This window comes from Pyxicephalus adspersus, chromosome 3 (genome assembly GCF_032062135.1).
Source record: "Pyxicephalus adspersus chromosome 3, UCB_Pads_2.0, whole genome shotgun sequence".
Taxonomy (NCBI): Eukaryota; Metazoa; Chordata; class Amphibia; order Anura; family Pyxicephalidae; genus Pyxicephalus; species Pyxicephalus adspersus.
In genome coordinates this window covers 81,561,500-81,579,033 of record NC_092860.1, presented here as the reverse complement: position 1 = coordinate 81,579,033, position 17,534 = coordinate 81,561,500, and the positions used below count along the sequence as shown (strand labels likewise).

General features: G+C 35.3%; 1 protein-coding gene across 2 annotated transcripts in view; it reads right to left on the bottom strand.

Moving 5' to 3' along the window:
* Positions 1–11,119: 11,119 nt before the first annotated feature.
* The window catches only part of GPAT3 (glycerol-3-phosphate acyltransferase 3), a 26,260-nt gene continuing 19,845 nt past the window's right edge, over positions 11,120–17,534 (bottom strand). Inside the window, exons 7-13 of one of the 2 annotated variants that reach the window (XM_072405441.1) lie at positions 17,239–17,354; positions 16,764–16,819; positions 16,150–16,235; positions 15,108–15,236; positions 13,662–13,741; positions 12,346–12,465; positions 11,120–11,449 (exon numbers count right to left, since the gene is read on the bottom strand). In XM_072405441.1, coding sequence (XP_072261542.1) covers positions 12,354–12,465; positions 13,662–13,741; positions 15,108–15,236; positions 16,150–16,235; positions 16,764–16,819; positions 17,239–17,354 — 579 coding nt within the window. In that variant the 3' untranslated portion in view covers positions 11,120–11,449; positions 12,346–12,353. Of the gene's footprint in view, positions 11,450–11,723; positions 12,466–13,661; positions 13,742–15,107; positions 15,237–16,149; positions 16,236–16,763; positions 16,820–17,238; positions 17,355–17,534 lie in introns of those variants that run through there. The other variant, XM_072405440.1, reaches the window with a different exon arrangement.

The window sequence follows — 17,534 nt, the reverse complement described above, 5'->3', positions numbered from 1 at the left end:
TTATATTTTGTAATTGTACCTTTACTTTAAAGTGGACCCTTTAAAGTAAAAATTAGCTTGTTTTTTAACCTTAAAAAAAAAAAATACTGAATGGGAGCACAAAGCCTCCTGGTATACCAAAAATAATATTATTATTAGATAATTTGATATAGCGCTGACATATTATGCAGTGCTTTACAAACTCCACAGTCATGTCACTAGCTGTCCCTCAAAGGGGCTCACAATCTAATGTCCCTACCATAGCTATATGTCATTAAAACAGTCTAAGACAACTTTTTTTTTCATGTATTCCTGGAAGCTTTGGGGCTTTTTCCTGCAATAAATATAAAAAGGGCTGATTTCAGACATGCGCCTGAAAGTAATAAAGATAGTGAAAATATGTTACCTGACATCTGATCATTTGAGAAGGAATTTAAAAAAATGCTTAAACTGATTACAGATTCACATACATTCAAAATACAACACAAATACCCAGAGCAAATTCAGGACATAACTATCAAGAAGCAATTGTGCATTCTTACTAGAGGAGATAAAGGTTTACTAGTACTTTGATGACTTTAATATTCTTGCCATTGTCATTGACTACATCAGCTCAAACCAGTATACTCTGGCACCCAGCACACGTTAAGGCTAGTATCATGCAGGGTGGTCACCTAGTGTTAAGAGTATTTAGGGGATGTTAGACTATGTGGATTGGGGGTCTAGGGGAAGCTGTAAATTAGGATTATTGGCCTTTAGTAGAGGTTATATGTGAGGGTTAGGATTAACTCCAGCCATAAAATGAAAGAAAAAAAAATATATATATATATGCTTGACCAATAGCAGAGCACCTTATACTCTGGGAATGGCCAGTGACTGGCCTAGGAGAGAAGACAAGTATAAATTACAGGGTGATTCAGTGATTAAAAGCCGTGTGGAACCACCAACATTTTGGCCACCAATAAACAATATAGGAGCTGGTTAAGACACTCAATGCACATCCGTGAAATTCCCTTAAGAGTTAGCATTGAATCTAGTACTCAGGGAGGAGTTTAAAATAATTAAATTCCTGCCAGTAGCAAAAATGCTGGATAAGGAGCAAAAAATGGAGCTAAGAATATTTCATAAGACTTCTGAATGGTAAAGGGTAAGTGTGTAATTTTTATGCCTTACATTACCAGTTAAAGAGGAACTAAACTCAAAAGTCACCCAAAACAAAAAAAATCCACTCACCTTCAATCCTGCATCCATCCCAATTTTTTTTTCCCTTTTGATGAAAGGGCTCCTTCTGCCCATACCTGAGATGCTGCGGCATGCGCAGAAGCAGCAGCCAAGAGCCTCCTAGGATGTGTGACGTAGGTATCCCAGGAGGCTCTGTGCTCCCATTCATTTTCAATCGCCTAGGGGATTAAGAATTAGGGGGCGGTGCTGCACCCTTCTTTTTTTTAAAAAAGGGAGTTGCACTTAAAAAAAAGGGTTGTCCACCCTTTTAAGTAAAGGGAAAATTCTGAGTTTGGGTATGATTTATTGAATGCATTTTAACCCTAGCTAGCACACAATTGGGATTATTAGGATTTGCAACCCTGCTGCATGTGTCCTAGGATTATTATAATCTACACTGAAGCTTAAAAAGATATTATTAGTGGAACTTAATATATGTACTTACTATATTGGTGCATAGGAGAACTTTAGACTATTAATGCATCTGTTCATCTTGCCATTCATGTCATTAAAATCCTACACTTTTCAGCCCCAATGGAGAATATCACTATCAAGTGATGCAAATAGCATGGAACCACAGGCAGCAGTTCATGTGATCTTTGGCTGTGTTCAGACTTGCTTTAGGGACATGGGTTTTTTATATACTTCCCTGAGGCTGGTACCTTGCACCTTCCCTTCTCTGCTAGTTCTTAAAGAACCAGCATTCAAACATTTCAGAACAGGCAGCAGGCTTTACTGAACCACTTACTGCCACCATAATTTATTCTTAGTGCTACAGATGAGACGCCATAGGTAGTTTCTCACCTGAGAAAGGGTTTCATAAAGGGAAGCATTAACCATGCCACAACCTCACTCCCAGCTTGAACATAGTCATTCTTTCAGGCACTGTGAAACAATGAAAAAAAGTGAAAATCATACATATGAATATACCTAAGGTCCTAAGCTGAGATAATATTAAAACACTTTTATAATTCAAATATCATGAAAATACATCTTAAACACTAGAGCAGGAGTCACAACCTGTCAAACTGCAAGCAAATAAAAAAAAGGTCACTTTTGTAGTCTGCAGCTTCTTCAGCACGTTTGTAACCAGCAAGCGACAGATCCACAGACACTTTTTCTCCATAGCAGCCATCACCAAATCTGCATTTGTTCTGCCAATGTTCTCATTCAGTGTCAATCAGCTCTGATGTTCCAACATCAACATCAAAGCATTTTTTCCATATTTACCTTATTTTTTCTACATTTTACTTTGGCTGCATAAAAGATGATTAGGTAACATTTTATATTTATGGTATGATTCACTGTGATCTATTTTTGACAATTCATTCAGTTTTCTAGAATAATTGCTTTTTATTGTTCTTCCATTTTATCAAAAAGATTATGATAAAAACAAACAAACATTAGTTTGATTAGATATTTATATAAAGCATAATTTTTCCAATAAAAAACCAACAGATCTAAGAATATTTATAAAAGGTCAGGAATTTATTGCATTGCATTGCAAGCATGCTCTCTTTAACTACCTGACCTTCTATCCTGATTAATAGTTAGCAAGGTAAATTTAAGTTCATGGTTGGCACTCTGGGTACTCTGGGTTTATTTTGGCTTTCCCTCAAAAAAAGTGCCCTAGGACTGTGTTAATGACATATGACTATGGTAGAGGCATTAGATTGTGAGCAATGTGATATGACAACGGACTTTGTAAAGCACTGCATAATATGTTGGCACTATATAAATTCAAGTTACCAATAATAAGTTTGTTTTCGCCCAGAAATTTTATAATGACTCATGTAATTATTGTGCCCTGCAGTTACTAAGACTATCTATTACCTATAAGCAGGTGTATCTAACCAGGTGTGCTAACTAACAGTAGGGAATACATCACAGGGATTACAACAAATGTAAAGACACAATTTTTGCATAAAGTAAGGAAAGGTTAGACCCTCTGCCAAGTTTTACCATTATCTGTGTCCCTTTTGGAAAAATCCACCCCTTTTTTTGGTCTGGTGAACATTGCCATTAGAACAGAAAGTGAAGGGAAGAACCAAAGTTTTAGATTTGGCATCAGAGCAAGAGTTAGGGAAATTCCTCCAATAATGAGGACACTTGTTTCTATGATATCTTCCTAAGAAGAAAATTTTGTTCATAGTGGAGAGTTAAACTCTCATTTCCTGTTGTGTATTTAGGACAGAAGAACAATCTTTTTTAGCAAGCCACAGACAGCAAAATGTGACCTGTTAGGGGGTTTAATTTTCCCTGCCCTACTGAAAAAAACACATTTTGGTTTCTATATACACTTTTAAATTGTCATTTGTTTCATGACATATTGTCAACAAATTGCTAGCTCTTCTTCAAATGACTCTAGGGTCCACCAAACAGCAACCTGGTAATCCTGGCATATGCTAGGAACCACAAAAAGTAAAAACATTTATTTACTGTTAACTTGATATTCTAGGATAATAAATATAACGTATGTAAAATATACATATACCAATTTCATCTTTATCAAAATTTTACCACAGCCTCAATTTCTTTCATTAAAGCTTAAGCACTCTTTAGAACATTTTACATTTAAAAATCTACTTCAGTTTTGAGGGGAAAGGCATGTTTAGTTTATTTTGTTTTTTAATATTAGTTGTAATATTTTATAAGTAGTTTTATTGGTTTCATTTTATTGTATTTATTCTTCTTTTTTCTTTCACGTATTTATTAGCTATTTGAGTACCTTTATTTAAAATGTTGATTTTATTTTATTTTTTTTACAGCTTACAGACTATGTTTATTTTATATAATGTAAAAAGGATTTTAGGACAGTGTGAAGGTTACTTTTAAAATGACCGTGTAAAAGAACAGGGATGGCTGCCTTGTTACGTAATGCGGTATTCAACAACTTTCATGACACACACTACTTGGCCCCTCTTATAAATACTATGCATAAAAATGCAAAATAAAATTGTAATCAACTTAAATCCAATTGAATAAAATGTTAATACCAGCAAAATTAAGCCAGTATGAAATGACCATAAATGATCTAGCTGCGTTTTAGGTCATTTTGACTTTGACATTATTTGGTCATAGAATGGGTTAAACTGGGTGAGATGGAAATATATATTCATGCACCAAGTAAATATTTTGCTTTCAAGAAGAGTGTATCAGCGCCACCTAGTGTAGAGAAAAAGCACATACAATGGTTACAAAAGGATAATTTGAAGACTAATTTAGTTTTAATTTAATTGGCAGTACTGAATTCCTTATTTTGTCAGATATTCTTTTCAGTAAACTTAGGCAGAACTAGGCAAATATTTATTGAAAACCCAATGTGTATAAATATTTATGACATGACTGTGAACTTTGTACAGTACTGCGTAATATGTCAACGCTAAATAAATACAAAATAGTAATAATAATTTAGTGTCAGACTCAGTGACTAAGCTAAGTGTAAGTTAGTCAATTGCAAATACTAAAACCATTGAAAGCTTGTTTGCATTACCAGCATATAGCAAATTACAACATCACATGAGTTATTCAGCAGCGGATGTATGATTTGAAGAATATTGTGATATTCTGTGCAGTGTCTGCAGAGAAGAACAGGAAATTTAGCCATTTGATTAAATACAGTACAAAAGCAAGAGTAATAGTTAAAGTGGAGCTTTAGTTACACAATTAAAAATGTCATTAGGCAAGATTTTTTATTAAGGAAAGGAAAAACAATGACAGTGTAGTATGCTGGGACTCAATGAACTCTGGCACACATAAATCATTCTAGCCTGGCCAATTAAGTTGGCTGAAAAGTTGGAACATGGAAGAAGACCAGGTAAAGGAGACAGGTGAGAACAGGTGAGTGTAATTAAAAAATTGTGATCAGGCAGGTAAGTTTATTGTAATGCAAAAGGTACATCACCTGTTTCTTCTGCAATAAAGGACCTGCATGGTTGCATTTTTGTAGGATTTAGTTCTGTTTTAAAGTATATCCATTTACAATACTAAGGGGTTACCTCCTTAGTGTTTTTATTACATCCTGGGTCTCCTTTACACAAAGTTGTTCCCTCTAAATGTTCTGGTGACTGATATCACCAGGTAAATCCAACATTTTCCCCACACACATACTCACACTATCCAAAATAAAGTAAAAAAGGTTTTCTGTTACATACTTTAAATATCTATCTCAAGTAAAATACTATTTTCACACCTATGTGCTTTGTACTGTGGTATATTTCTGTGAATAAATATTTCTGTGAATAAACGTGTTATTATAAATATTGGACATATGTAATATATGCTTTGATATACATACAATGACCCATTTTAAATATGTAGAACTTTAATTGCTGTACATTTACACAAATAATTCTCTCACGCTCTGCAAATTTATTGATCTAGGCATTAAATATTAACTTGTCCTGTAAGAGGAAATCTACTAATGATAACACGCATTTCAATCACTGTGTGAAAGATAACTGGGACACAAAAAAAGGAGGAAACGTCTCTATATGGGGCACAGGCACCTTTATAGGAAGGTTCAGGCCTGCCATTGAATTAAGCGATCTCACAACTCCTCTGTCACTGGAACCACTCACTGCCACCCCCATTCATTCACCATGGAGCTGCTACTGGGAAGCTATAGGTAGTGTCACCCCAAAAATAAATGTCCTGCAAACTCATGACCAGTGTGAACAAAGCCTAAGCCTGTTGTGGTGAAGATTCTTCATCATCTCAGCATAGTTTCCAAAGATCGTATGCTTCTTCAGAAATGCCAACACATAGCAATAGAGTGTATAGAGTGTCAGAGTAAAAGATGGCAGAAGGTAATATTATGGTCAAGACTCTCTTTAATAAACAATTTGGAAATAAAATAATGTTTCATCAATGTATGCTCATAGTTTATGCCAGATTACATTTATGTGCTCTATGCACAGACACGTGCAGCATACAGCTCCCACCTGTCCCCTTTGGGGTCTCTCCTCAATGTACAGAGACATTGCCCTATTTATAAGACAGGAGCTCCCAGCATTGAGAAGCTTTTTTCATCATGCCTTTTACAAGTCAAAGCTGTAAGCCCAACAACCAACTACTTGCAAAAGGACCAGAGTATTGCTTAGCGATGGATTAATTGGGCCATGATTGTTTTCAGTGAAGCTCCCCACAATTGTATCAAGGTTTGTTGCTGAGTGTGTAACAGTACAGTCTTCGCCTGTGCACATCATCATCATTGGTAGTAGGATATTCCAAGTGACATCTCACGTCTACGGACACCGACCCTGAACCTGATACCTCACTCAATTAATATAAGGGCAAGTCCAAGAGCCAATCACATCCCCTCTCCTTCCAGTGAAGTTTAGGGCAAAAGGGCCCTGGATAACATTAAGCAGGTTCACTCTCAATACCTTTTTTTTATTGAAGATGCTTCTATTTTTTGTGGAGGATTCATATTTAATGGCCAGTGGAAGGCCAATGCTTGCTCAATTGAGGTTTCTATATTGGGTTTCTAACATATTAGTACTGTGCAATACCAGTAGGTATTTAAAGAACTAACTTTTAAAAAATATCTCCATAAATATTTCATGTAAGAAATACAGGATACCAATTTACATTGTACAGTACCGCCATAACATTTTAAGATTTTCTCAATCTGTACAAACAGGCTATAGCGCAGTTTAGCCATTTTATTAAATAAATGTAATTACTTCATTCTATCTCGATTTGTAGTTATTGCATAGAAGGTATTTCACTCTGTCATAATGTCTAAGAGCCATATCTATTACTTCTAAATGACTGTAATAGCTGAGAGATCAGCTCAGAAATATCAGTCAAGTCAAGGCAATGTCTTACATCTAACAGCCTTGCCACGAAAATTAATTTACTTTTTCATTATTATTTACTCAGAGTGTCTATATTCTATTTGTATAGATTTTATCCCTTAAGGAAAAAAACATAGGAAATTAAATAAAAAGATGGGCACAGTGAACTTTCCTTGAAGTCTCTATTCCTCTGTTCGAGGTCATATTCTGTCATTTATTATGTTCTCATGGTAGCATCAGAGAAAATCCAATTTGGTAACATGTAGACACGTTTTCTTCGAAAGCAAGCTACAAAATAGAAATTCAATTAGAAAGAGATGTTTTTTTAAAGCCAAAATTTTCTATCTTCATAAATAACTGGGTCTATAGTTAAAGGTTGTGCTGTTCATATCAATTTAGAATGTTTTGGTAAAGAACATGCTGGTACAAAATGCGGGTAGGACAAAGAGGAAGTGAGGTGTGACCAAATTTAAGTGGGTGTATCTAACAGTAATCACATGCAGATATTTGAAAGTTATTGAAATTGATATGATGAGTTGATCACCTTCTTAGTTAGTAGCAATTCAAAATATGCAGGAAAAAAAGGGGACTTAATTGGCACATATATAAAATCTAATAAAAAAAACTTTTTTTTTGGAAAATATTAAAACACCAATAAAAAATTGCAGATATTACCAATAATAGGCTGATATTACCACTGCAAAGAGGATTTCAGTATCAGTCAGGGTGGAGAGGTTTACTTGCTGGTGCAATGGAAGGTATTCCCTGCTCCCTGAAGCATCTCTGTTCTCAATATCAGAAAGAAGAATGGGTGGAAGCCATGGGTGGGTCACAGCCAGAATAGAGGGGCATTTAATTAAAGGCCAGTCACATTGCGGACTTGCATGTTTATTTTCCCCTGTCCAGAGATGTATTCTAACCCTTCCTGCCAAATGGGCTGGACTTGGATTTCAGCCCATTTCCCTCATTGCTGTTTCACTGGCCGATTACCAGCCAGAAAGGGAGAGACATTTCTGGCAAGTTCCCCGGTGTTTGTAGAAGTTTTCTCCCAGTCAACAGGGCGGGTGATGCTCACACCTGCCACCCACGGCATTGGCCTTTCAGTGACTAATGATGTATATATGGCACTTTTTTTCCAGCTTAATATTGTAAATATTTGGTAACAGTCATGAGTGCCAAGGTTGGTACCAGGAAGTACCATACTCACCGAAGGCTCTGGAGTCAATGAAGCTCCAGTTGTCAATGAAGCTTGGCATTTTTTATGTTTTTCCCTCACAGGAGATTACAGTCATCACAGTATGTGATAGTAAAAAAAACACCAAATTTAGCCTCCTGGCTCTCTGCGCTGGTGGTCCTGCAGAGCTTAAAGTGGGGAGCCCTCATAGGCTCTCCCAGCTTACAGGCTACACACAACTGTCCACCTAAGCAACCTGGACTCAATTCCCTGTTTCAAAGACAGGTGCCCCATTATTTTCATTAGCCAGGAACTTCAAAACCATCCTCAATTTTTGTCCTAGAGCAGAGAGGAGTGCCCGGCCCACCCATTCCTTCCAGGACCATCCAGGCCTGGATCCCAAATAAAATGCTGCAAATCTACTGTGCAACAGTTACTGGCAGCCTTATCCAGACACTTTAATCCATTTTCTAAGCAAGAGTGAAGTAGATGATGCCAAATACCCACACAGTTTGGCATCATATATTTCATTCCACTACAGTATTAAATTATTTTTTGTGTACAACAGTAATGAAGAGAAAATTACATTAAATATTAACAGCAAACAAATCAAAGCTTCTTCCCACACTCGCACTGCTTTAAAATCATTAACTCATTCAGAATTTCCATTCATGTTTTGTGTTATTAGGAAAAATGTGCTTGGAAAATAGATAAAATATCATATAAATGGTTCTGACAATACATTTATAGCGGTTATAAAAAATGAAATAATTAAGTAGAGAACACAAATAAAAGAGAATATTTTTCAACTGTATCAGTAATATCTCATTATTTCATTTTGCTTCTGTATTTTTTAACAGTCTTATGTTGAATAAAAAAAAATCTTTTTTTTTGTTTGACTTATCACCAGTTACGAAACACGTTTTATATTCTATATAGAACAGTATCCCTTAGGGGAAAGTTATTGCAAATGTAAGTATTATTAAATCATGTGTACCTTAAACTAAACCAATAATAACCCATACCCCCAGTTCTCCAAAGCTAAATTGCATTAATCCCTCTCTACACACACACACCAGTGTCTTATTTATCTTTTGCAAAACCTTGGCTCCTTCGGTATTCATCCGAGGAAACACGTCCAATTGACTTGAATAGAACCCTATACCAAAGATTTTTAATATCAATATAAAACACCTGTCAAATCAATAGGGACCAATACATACTGCAGCAGACCCTGTTTTAGCAGCTAAACACTCTGCACAGTTCCAACACTTCCTCAAGGATGTAACTTCCTGCAACCCATTATTCCCACAAATTCCTATTACCCATAGTGTATAAATTAGAATAAATGTGTGTATTTTTTAAGGAATACAATAAAACATTTTAAATTACATTTCACTAATTTGACAGTAAATGATATAGTCATGATCTTGAGATTTTACTGGTATTGCCAGTGTAATGTCATAGATTCATTCAAATTTGAAGCAGATGTCATGGTATCTTTGTCAATCTGTGATATTCCCTGTGCATGACCATAATTACATATTTATGTGTACATTGCAAAGGTGTTAGAGTTCATGAGACTCTGTTGCACCTACTTTCCCAATGACCATGAATTATAATGCACATCCCTAGGATTTAGGACCTCATAACATTTGAGCACAGAACATGCAAGGAAAAGTAGTAAAAACTGGGATGCTTCATAAATTGCATTATCTGGGGCAAACCAGGTTATCCAAAAAGATAATCAAGGTATAATACAAGTTTTTTGAGAAACTATAGATATCTATCTTAACCAAAAAAGTGGAGTTCTGAGTGTTTTGGATTGAGAATGTCAGAGTTTAATTCAGCTTGCATCAATAGTGGCAAATAAGCTCTAAAACATAATTGAACATAAGTGCAAAACATCCAATATGCTTTTTAAGAAGGTGTTCTTCACTATCAAAATATGATTTAGGTACATTGTGCTTGTTAATAAAAAGAAGGAATAGTTATGCTATTTTGTCCTAGCATTTCATACATTGAAGAACTGCACAAAATATAACACAATATATAAGCTAAAGACTACGACTAACCTCCAACAACTGGCAGTATTCCACACAAGTACATGGAGGTATACATTACATACTTATTTAATTGTACGTATTACCTATGATTTCAGATCTCTCAGGTCTGGACTGGAATACATGAATGATTGGTTGGTAAATAGGGCTGTACATGTAGTATCCTCAAACATTTGGAATGGACATAAAGTGATGCTCTTTGGCAACTTATTGCAAAGGCACTGTACAATTATGACTGTCCCCTTTTATTATGGGACACACACCTTGCCTACAGCTTTGAACTTTAAAGATCACTTCAAAATGTGGGATAATGGAAAAAAGTAAAACAATATCATATAAAAAGCATGTATTACTATACATAAACTACATCTTATAACAAAAAAGTTAACAAAGATAAAAAATACATGTCTCATTAAAATAAAGCTATTCATAGAGTGGTGACCAGACAGTGCAATAATATCAGCCAAGCATTGTCTGCTAGCTTTTAATTAAATAGTAACTATATTCCTGGTTTTGTGGAAGCAGACGTCCATCAGGTATTAGAAATTCAGTTGGTTCTGTACTCATTTAAAATGTATTTTGGTAATGGTAGCTAGTGTGACTTGTTATGAATCTTTTGTAGCCTCCTGTACAGCACCATTCACACTAGGAGAGGGAAGTCAGCATTGGAGGCCAATAAAGCTCTGCAGGAGTACACATGTTCAATGGTTAGCAAGATGACAGAAGGAGAAAGCAGAGCGAGTAGCGAGATGCTATAAATCCTGTTTATTAATATTATTATTAATTATTATTAATAATAATAATAAAGTCATCAGTGTGCTATTGAAAAAAGCCAAGACAGGCAATTAGGACTTTTAAGGCACCCAAATAAACCAATAATAATCATAAAAATTCCTACTTTATTTAAAAGTGAACTTGGCTCGGATAACAACGTAATATTGGTCCAGGAAGGCGAGGGGATCCAAAACTACTTGTAATTCAAGGCATTTTGCAAAATTAGTCTGCTTCTTTACGATAATGATTGACAGAAGAGGTCTAATTAAACCAGTGTTACTCAACCAGGATTCCCCCATTGGTTTCTTGACCAATTTGTGCCTCCTATAAAATGATAGCAATGATCTTTTTGGTCATCTGTAAGGGTGACATTCTTCCCACTGGCCATCAATGTGGGATCCATTCCTCTAGCAATTATAGCAGGGGTTCCCAAAGACCTGAAAATTATAAACGTTAAAGGTCAAAAAAGGTTTAACTGAGCCATGTATATGATGCTTAGGCATGTGTGCTATTGTCCAATCAACATAATAATGATGTGTTTGGGTCATGCTGTACTAATAAACTATTACTAAAAAACAAAAAAACAAATATAAACTAAAATCCGGTTTTCATCATTCCCTATAGATTTCCAAGAAACAAACATTTCAGTCAGTAGTCTTTTTACGGTAACATCTAATTAGTCAGTAAATCCAAAGAATATGAACAATAAACTTTATTCAAAATGGTTTTATTTTCTGTATCCAAGGCTAAGGTAAAACCATTCATATCAGTGCCTGCCCTCAGCTTGCAATCTGAAGACAATACTACATTATATATACACATATATACACTCTCTTCAGCCAATGTGGTAATAATCTGCCAGAATTCAAACACAGGATCCCAGTACTAGAAAAAAATAATTCCCCAGAACTTTTGCTGTTATCCTGATCATAGGTTTATCCACTACATCACTTTGATAGAATAGACATGCAGCCAGTGAAGTCTGAACAAAGTATAAATGTCTGTCAATGCTCATCTTAGTATCTCTGCAGTCCAACTAGGTAAACCCTGCGGTATATAAGAAGCTCCACATGAAGAGAGTGCCAATAGGATATTAGTCCTGCCAAGAGGCAATCTGAAAGTCTTCCCAATGTGGCAATAGTAAATTACAAAACAATTACTTTCATTAGGCTTGAAATACAGCAGTGATTCTTTTTTTTTAACTGGATTTTTACTATTCACTTTAAACGTGGTTTACATTGTGCAAAAAGATTGTTGAATTGTGTAGAAATGGGTACTGAAGAATATCAAAACAAGCCAGCATTGTCCTTGTGTAAAGAGCTTCTTCTCTTACATCACTGCTCAGTCATCTTTCTGAGATACATTATTAGGTCCAGTAATGATTTTGCTATAATTCTTCTGCTGTTCCTCTTTGAATGAATCTTTTACTTTGTCTCTTTTTAGTCCACCATCCCTAAAAAAGACAAAATACATTCACATTATTCAGGTCACTAAGGCTACAGGGTTTTTGCACAACATTTGACTGTAAAATGATTAAAATTATGTGCAGTCCATGAATTTGCCTAATGCTGCAATTATGTATACATAAATCCATGTGTAGACCAGTTAGTCTAGCACTCTTTCTTTGCATCCCTAAGGACCAGTTACCCATTGGGCGTGGTTTCTCTTTAAAGAATATCCAAACCCAAGAACAAAAATGTAGTTGTTTACAGCTAAACAGTCCTTAGATGAGGTGGATCCAATAGTTACCTTTCTTAGGTTAGGATAGGGAAAAAAGGGTAAAGAAAGCAAATGCTACCAGATCTATCTGGATTTAGATACCCTTTAAAAGAATATCTTCTTTAGAGTATGCATTTGCATGCATTGGGGACATTATGAGGGTTACAATTTGCATAAAGTATAAACAAACTGAAAATGTTACTGGGAGGGTCATACCATTTCCAAGTTGAACATCAGAGGGAAAAAGTGTGTGATGCGGTCTATGACTCTAATGGGAAAGATCTCATTGCTTTCGGTTCCAATTAATGTTGATAAATGTTTTTCAAATTTGCCTGTTTGGTTCAAGACCTATTTGGCTGAACTTGTCAAGAAGGTGTGACTAAGAATAGCTAAATCCAAATGAAAGGTTACCATGCCAAGTTATGTAGCTTATAACTTGGTTAGAAAGATAACCAACATCGGTAAGACCTTCTATTGCCTACCATAAATCAACAAATAGTTCACCACTGTAAGTAACCACCAATAACAAGAGGCGGTCATCTTATCCTTTAGTTTTCGGTCAGTGAGCATTCTTGTTGGCTTGTGACCATCACAGGTGGGACCCCCACACCACCAATAAGACTGCTCAATGCAGCTTGTCTTCACTGTTAACAACCAACTAAGAGCTCCTCTGATATCTGGGAAGCATACATTAGATGTGACAGATATGACACTATTTCAGGTCTACCTATGATTGCCTTGGCAGCCAGTAAGGCCAAGGCAGCCTCAGGTTCTAAAACACATACACATTACAGAGCTGGGAGTACATGCTGGAGCACTTATCGAGTCTTGACTCCACACAAGAGATACTATTCCTTAAATGCACACGATGACTGACACTAAACATTTTTTTTTTTTTTTACATAAATTAGGTGTCAGAAAAATAATTACCATGGAAGCTCTATCAATCCACCTTGTTTAGCAATTGCAGACTTAACTCTGTTGGCAAAATGAACAGCATCTTCTCCTTCCTGAAAATACAAGAAATATCCTTTCTGTATTAAAAAGTATAGCCATAAGTACTTTATAAGATATAAAACAAAAAAGTAGAGTTTAATATTACTTAAACATTTTAGATCAGGTTCTGCAGAAGCTTGCTGGTAACTAAGAGTACTGAAGATTTAGCCAGATGCACCTGCCATATATGTATCAGAAAAACATTTAAGGAAAAAAGACGAGGGGAAAAGACAGGTGGCCAGACCAAATCAGAGATCTTGGATTAGCATTACCAAGTATATATTGTATCATTAAAAAAAATCTGCTTGTTTATAGATCATATAAGAAAAATGATAAAGATGCAATCAAAACAAAACTCAAACCAAATCTCTAACCCTACCCTAAGTCTGAGACAGGTTTATTAAAATTTTGAAGAAATCATCGCTTGACTTCCTTTAAAAGAATATTTCTTTTAGGGATGCATAGTTGCCTTTGGAGAACCTGTCATTAGACTATTGGAAAATATGGTGCATTTCAACTACCGTATTTTTCGCCGTATAAGACGCTCCGGAATATAAGACGCACCCAATTTTAAAGGAGGAAAATCTAGAAAAAAAAAAAACGATTCTGAAAGATTATTCCCCTTCTGATCACTCATGTGCCATTCATACCGGTATTCCCCTTCTGATCACTCATGTGCCATTCATACCGGTATTCCCCTTCTGATCACTCATGTGCCATTCAAATTCCCTTTTTGATTACTCTATGCCTTTCAAATTCCCTTTCTAAACACTCTGTGTCATTCAAATCCCCTTCCAATCACTCTATCATTCAAATTCCCCTTCTGATCATTCTGTGCTTTTTTTCCAGTGTACGGCAGTTAGGACAGGGAACAGCAGGTGCGCTGTGCCGGCTTCGTTCGCTCTGCTTTACAGACAGAAGAAGACACGTGCTGCTGCCAGAGAGAAGAGGAGACAGACGCTGCTGCAGCCACAGACACACGCAGGATCGGGTATCGGGTGAGTATAATATTTTAATTACTTTATCACACCTTTGTTGTATAGGACGCACTAACTTTTCCCCCCCAGTTTTGGGGAAGAAAAAGTGCGTCTTATATGGCAAAAAATACGGTATATATTAATACATAAATAAAATGCGAAAACTACATTTTAAACAAAATACTTTTTAGTATTTTAAAGTACTTTTAAGTGTAACCATAGTAACAGCAGGAGTCAACTTCAGATACCTAGTGGTGTCTCAAAAGTACAACTAGGTATCACAGTCCTTACACTTTCAGGCAATGCGTTTCTCTCTTGGCTTCTTTTTTTCAATTTTACATAGAACCTCATGAATAAATGAAACAAAGTGTATTTTGATGTAAATAATGTGGGTATACATTACCTTTCTAGACATAGGCGGTAGGTACCACACATTACACTTGATGGCCCAGCTTGTCATCATTCGCAGTAGATAGTTTACCATGCTGTATTTGCTGCTATTCCAAAATGCATCTCCAAACTGAGGGTCATACTACAACATGGAACACACAAGTCAATCTGTAAATTGTTTTAGAAAAAGTGTACTAGAACAAATTATGTTTCTATATATTTCAATTATTTGTGAGATCAGTTAAGATCCTATTTCATTATTACATATTTTACATAACGTACAAATGTGTTTAGCTCAGAGCTATACAACATGATGAAATAATCAAACTGACCAAGGGATAAACCAAATGAAAAATATAGGAATCATAAATATTCATATTCAGGAATCATATATTATTTTTGAGTGGAAATCTTATCATATTGACACTAACAGGCATCCATATCCCTGAACTCCAGTGCAGAGATCTCACCAGGAGAGTCCCCAAGATAAATAAAAAGCTGTCTGGTGGTTTATCTAGTGGTTTAACTGTCTGGTGGTCCAGTATCTACAATAGCTTTGGTTGGACTCACCCCTAAAATATATTCCAGTCACTCACATAACTTTTAGATGTGTAATGGTAACATTATAATGCCAATTAAAGTGTACAAATTCTGCTCGAAGAATGTAGCAAAAATTACCTGGTCAGAACACCATAAGATACCCTGCTGCCCATTGTTTAATTCACATATTGTTAAACTTTCAACCTAGTTAAATCAACTACTCTACTAAGATACTGTAATTTATGTGCCAATAATACCGCCAGCCCCATATTGCCAGCAACCTCAACACCTATGTTTTTCCATTTGGTATAGTAGTTTGGAAGGCTGTGTTACAACCTCAAACTGAATATATGTTAATCAACACTGTTTGTGTCTCTCCCTTAGAAAAAGTAGAAAGGGGCCCTAGGACTGGAAAGAAAAAAAGGACTGGGCCCAAAGTTCACAGTCCATTGACTAGAATCCCCATATCTGTTGCATGTGTGATTAAAAAAAAAACAAAAAAAACTTTCCTTTACCTTTATTGCTACTGGATATATTGTACCACCTATTTCAAAACTTCCTTTTTTGAACATCATAACCGAAGTGTTGTTAATACAGGTACCTGCATAGAAAAGAAGCATTCATTTTGTTACTTTTGTATACGAATAAAAACAAAATACTAATTTTCAATTTATAAAAGTCATTGATCTTCTAATTAGTCTATACAAATCTTCTGTTTTATTTCATGAGATTAGGGATAGGTAAGTGAAATATATATATATATATATATATATATATATATATATATATATATATAGTTTTTTTTTGTTTTGTTTTTTTTTTTTTATAAATAATGAGACAAACTACCTCCAGAATGTTTTGAATATGCCTCAAGAGCTCCATCGCCAATGCCAAGGAGTTTAGGGATTCAGGCTAGTGGATGCTTAATACCAGGCAAAGGAAAACTCCATTATTTCATTCTCAATATGTACTCAATAGACAAAAACTTAACACACTACTACACTACACTTAAGCTTCCCTAAAATATCCAAATAAAGTATGTAAATTCATTTTATTCATTTTCAAGTCTACCTAATCTACCGATATTTTTTTGCTACACAAAAAAAAAAAAAAACTGAATGACACCCACCTTCAGGGAAAATTAGAATTGGTAGCTTTTCCTTATCCAAAGCATGTTCTCGCAGCCTGTTTGAAGAATGGCAGACATGTAGTTTCACAATAAACATTTGATTTGATTTGGGATTAACATGTAAGCAAGGCATAACATTTTTTGCAGAGTTTATTTAAACACAGGATTATTTCATAGAAAAAAAACTTTTGCAGTTACAGCACTATTTGCTAAAATAATATATATATTTATTGCAACTGAAGGGCTAGAAACAGAACCTCCAGTAGCAAATGATCATTAAATACTGTATAGAGAAATACAAATTTCCTATGTTTTATGATGGCTTTAAATGTGCACCACAAAAAAGTAACAGATTGAAACTGTAACTAGATACTGACTGTGATCAGTAATTAGGATTAAATACAGAATAGAATGTTTTGTGATAATAAAATTGCATAAACTAGAAGACTGTATGAATGAAGGAATGTGTATATACCTTTTTGTCACTAGGTGGCGATCACGCATTTCAGAACGTTCAAACCACACATGTGGACATGCTCTTACCATAGCTCTCTGGATGACTCCCAAAAGTCCTCCATGAACCTGTCCAACCTGAAGAACAAGATGAAGAATGAAACAAATCTAAAGAACTGCTGCTCTAAACAGGATATGGATTTATCCTCTACGCATTAAAAATTGCAGTATGAATATTTATTTATTATATGGCGCTGTCTAATATGCTGACACTTTACAAATTAAGAATATATATATATATATATATACACACACACA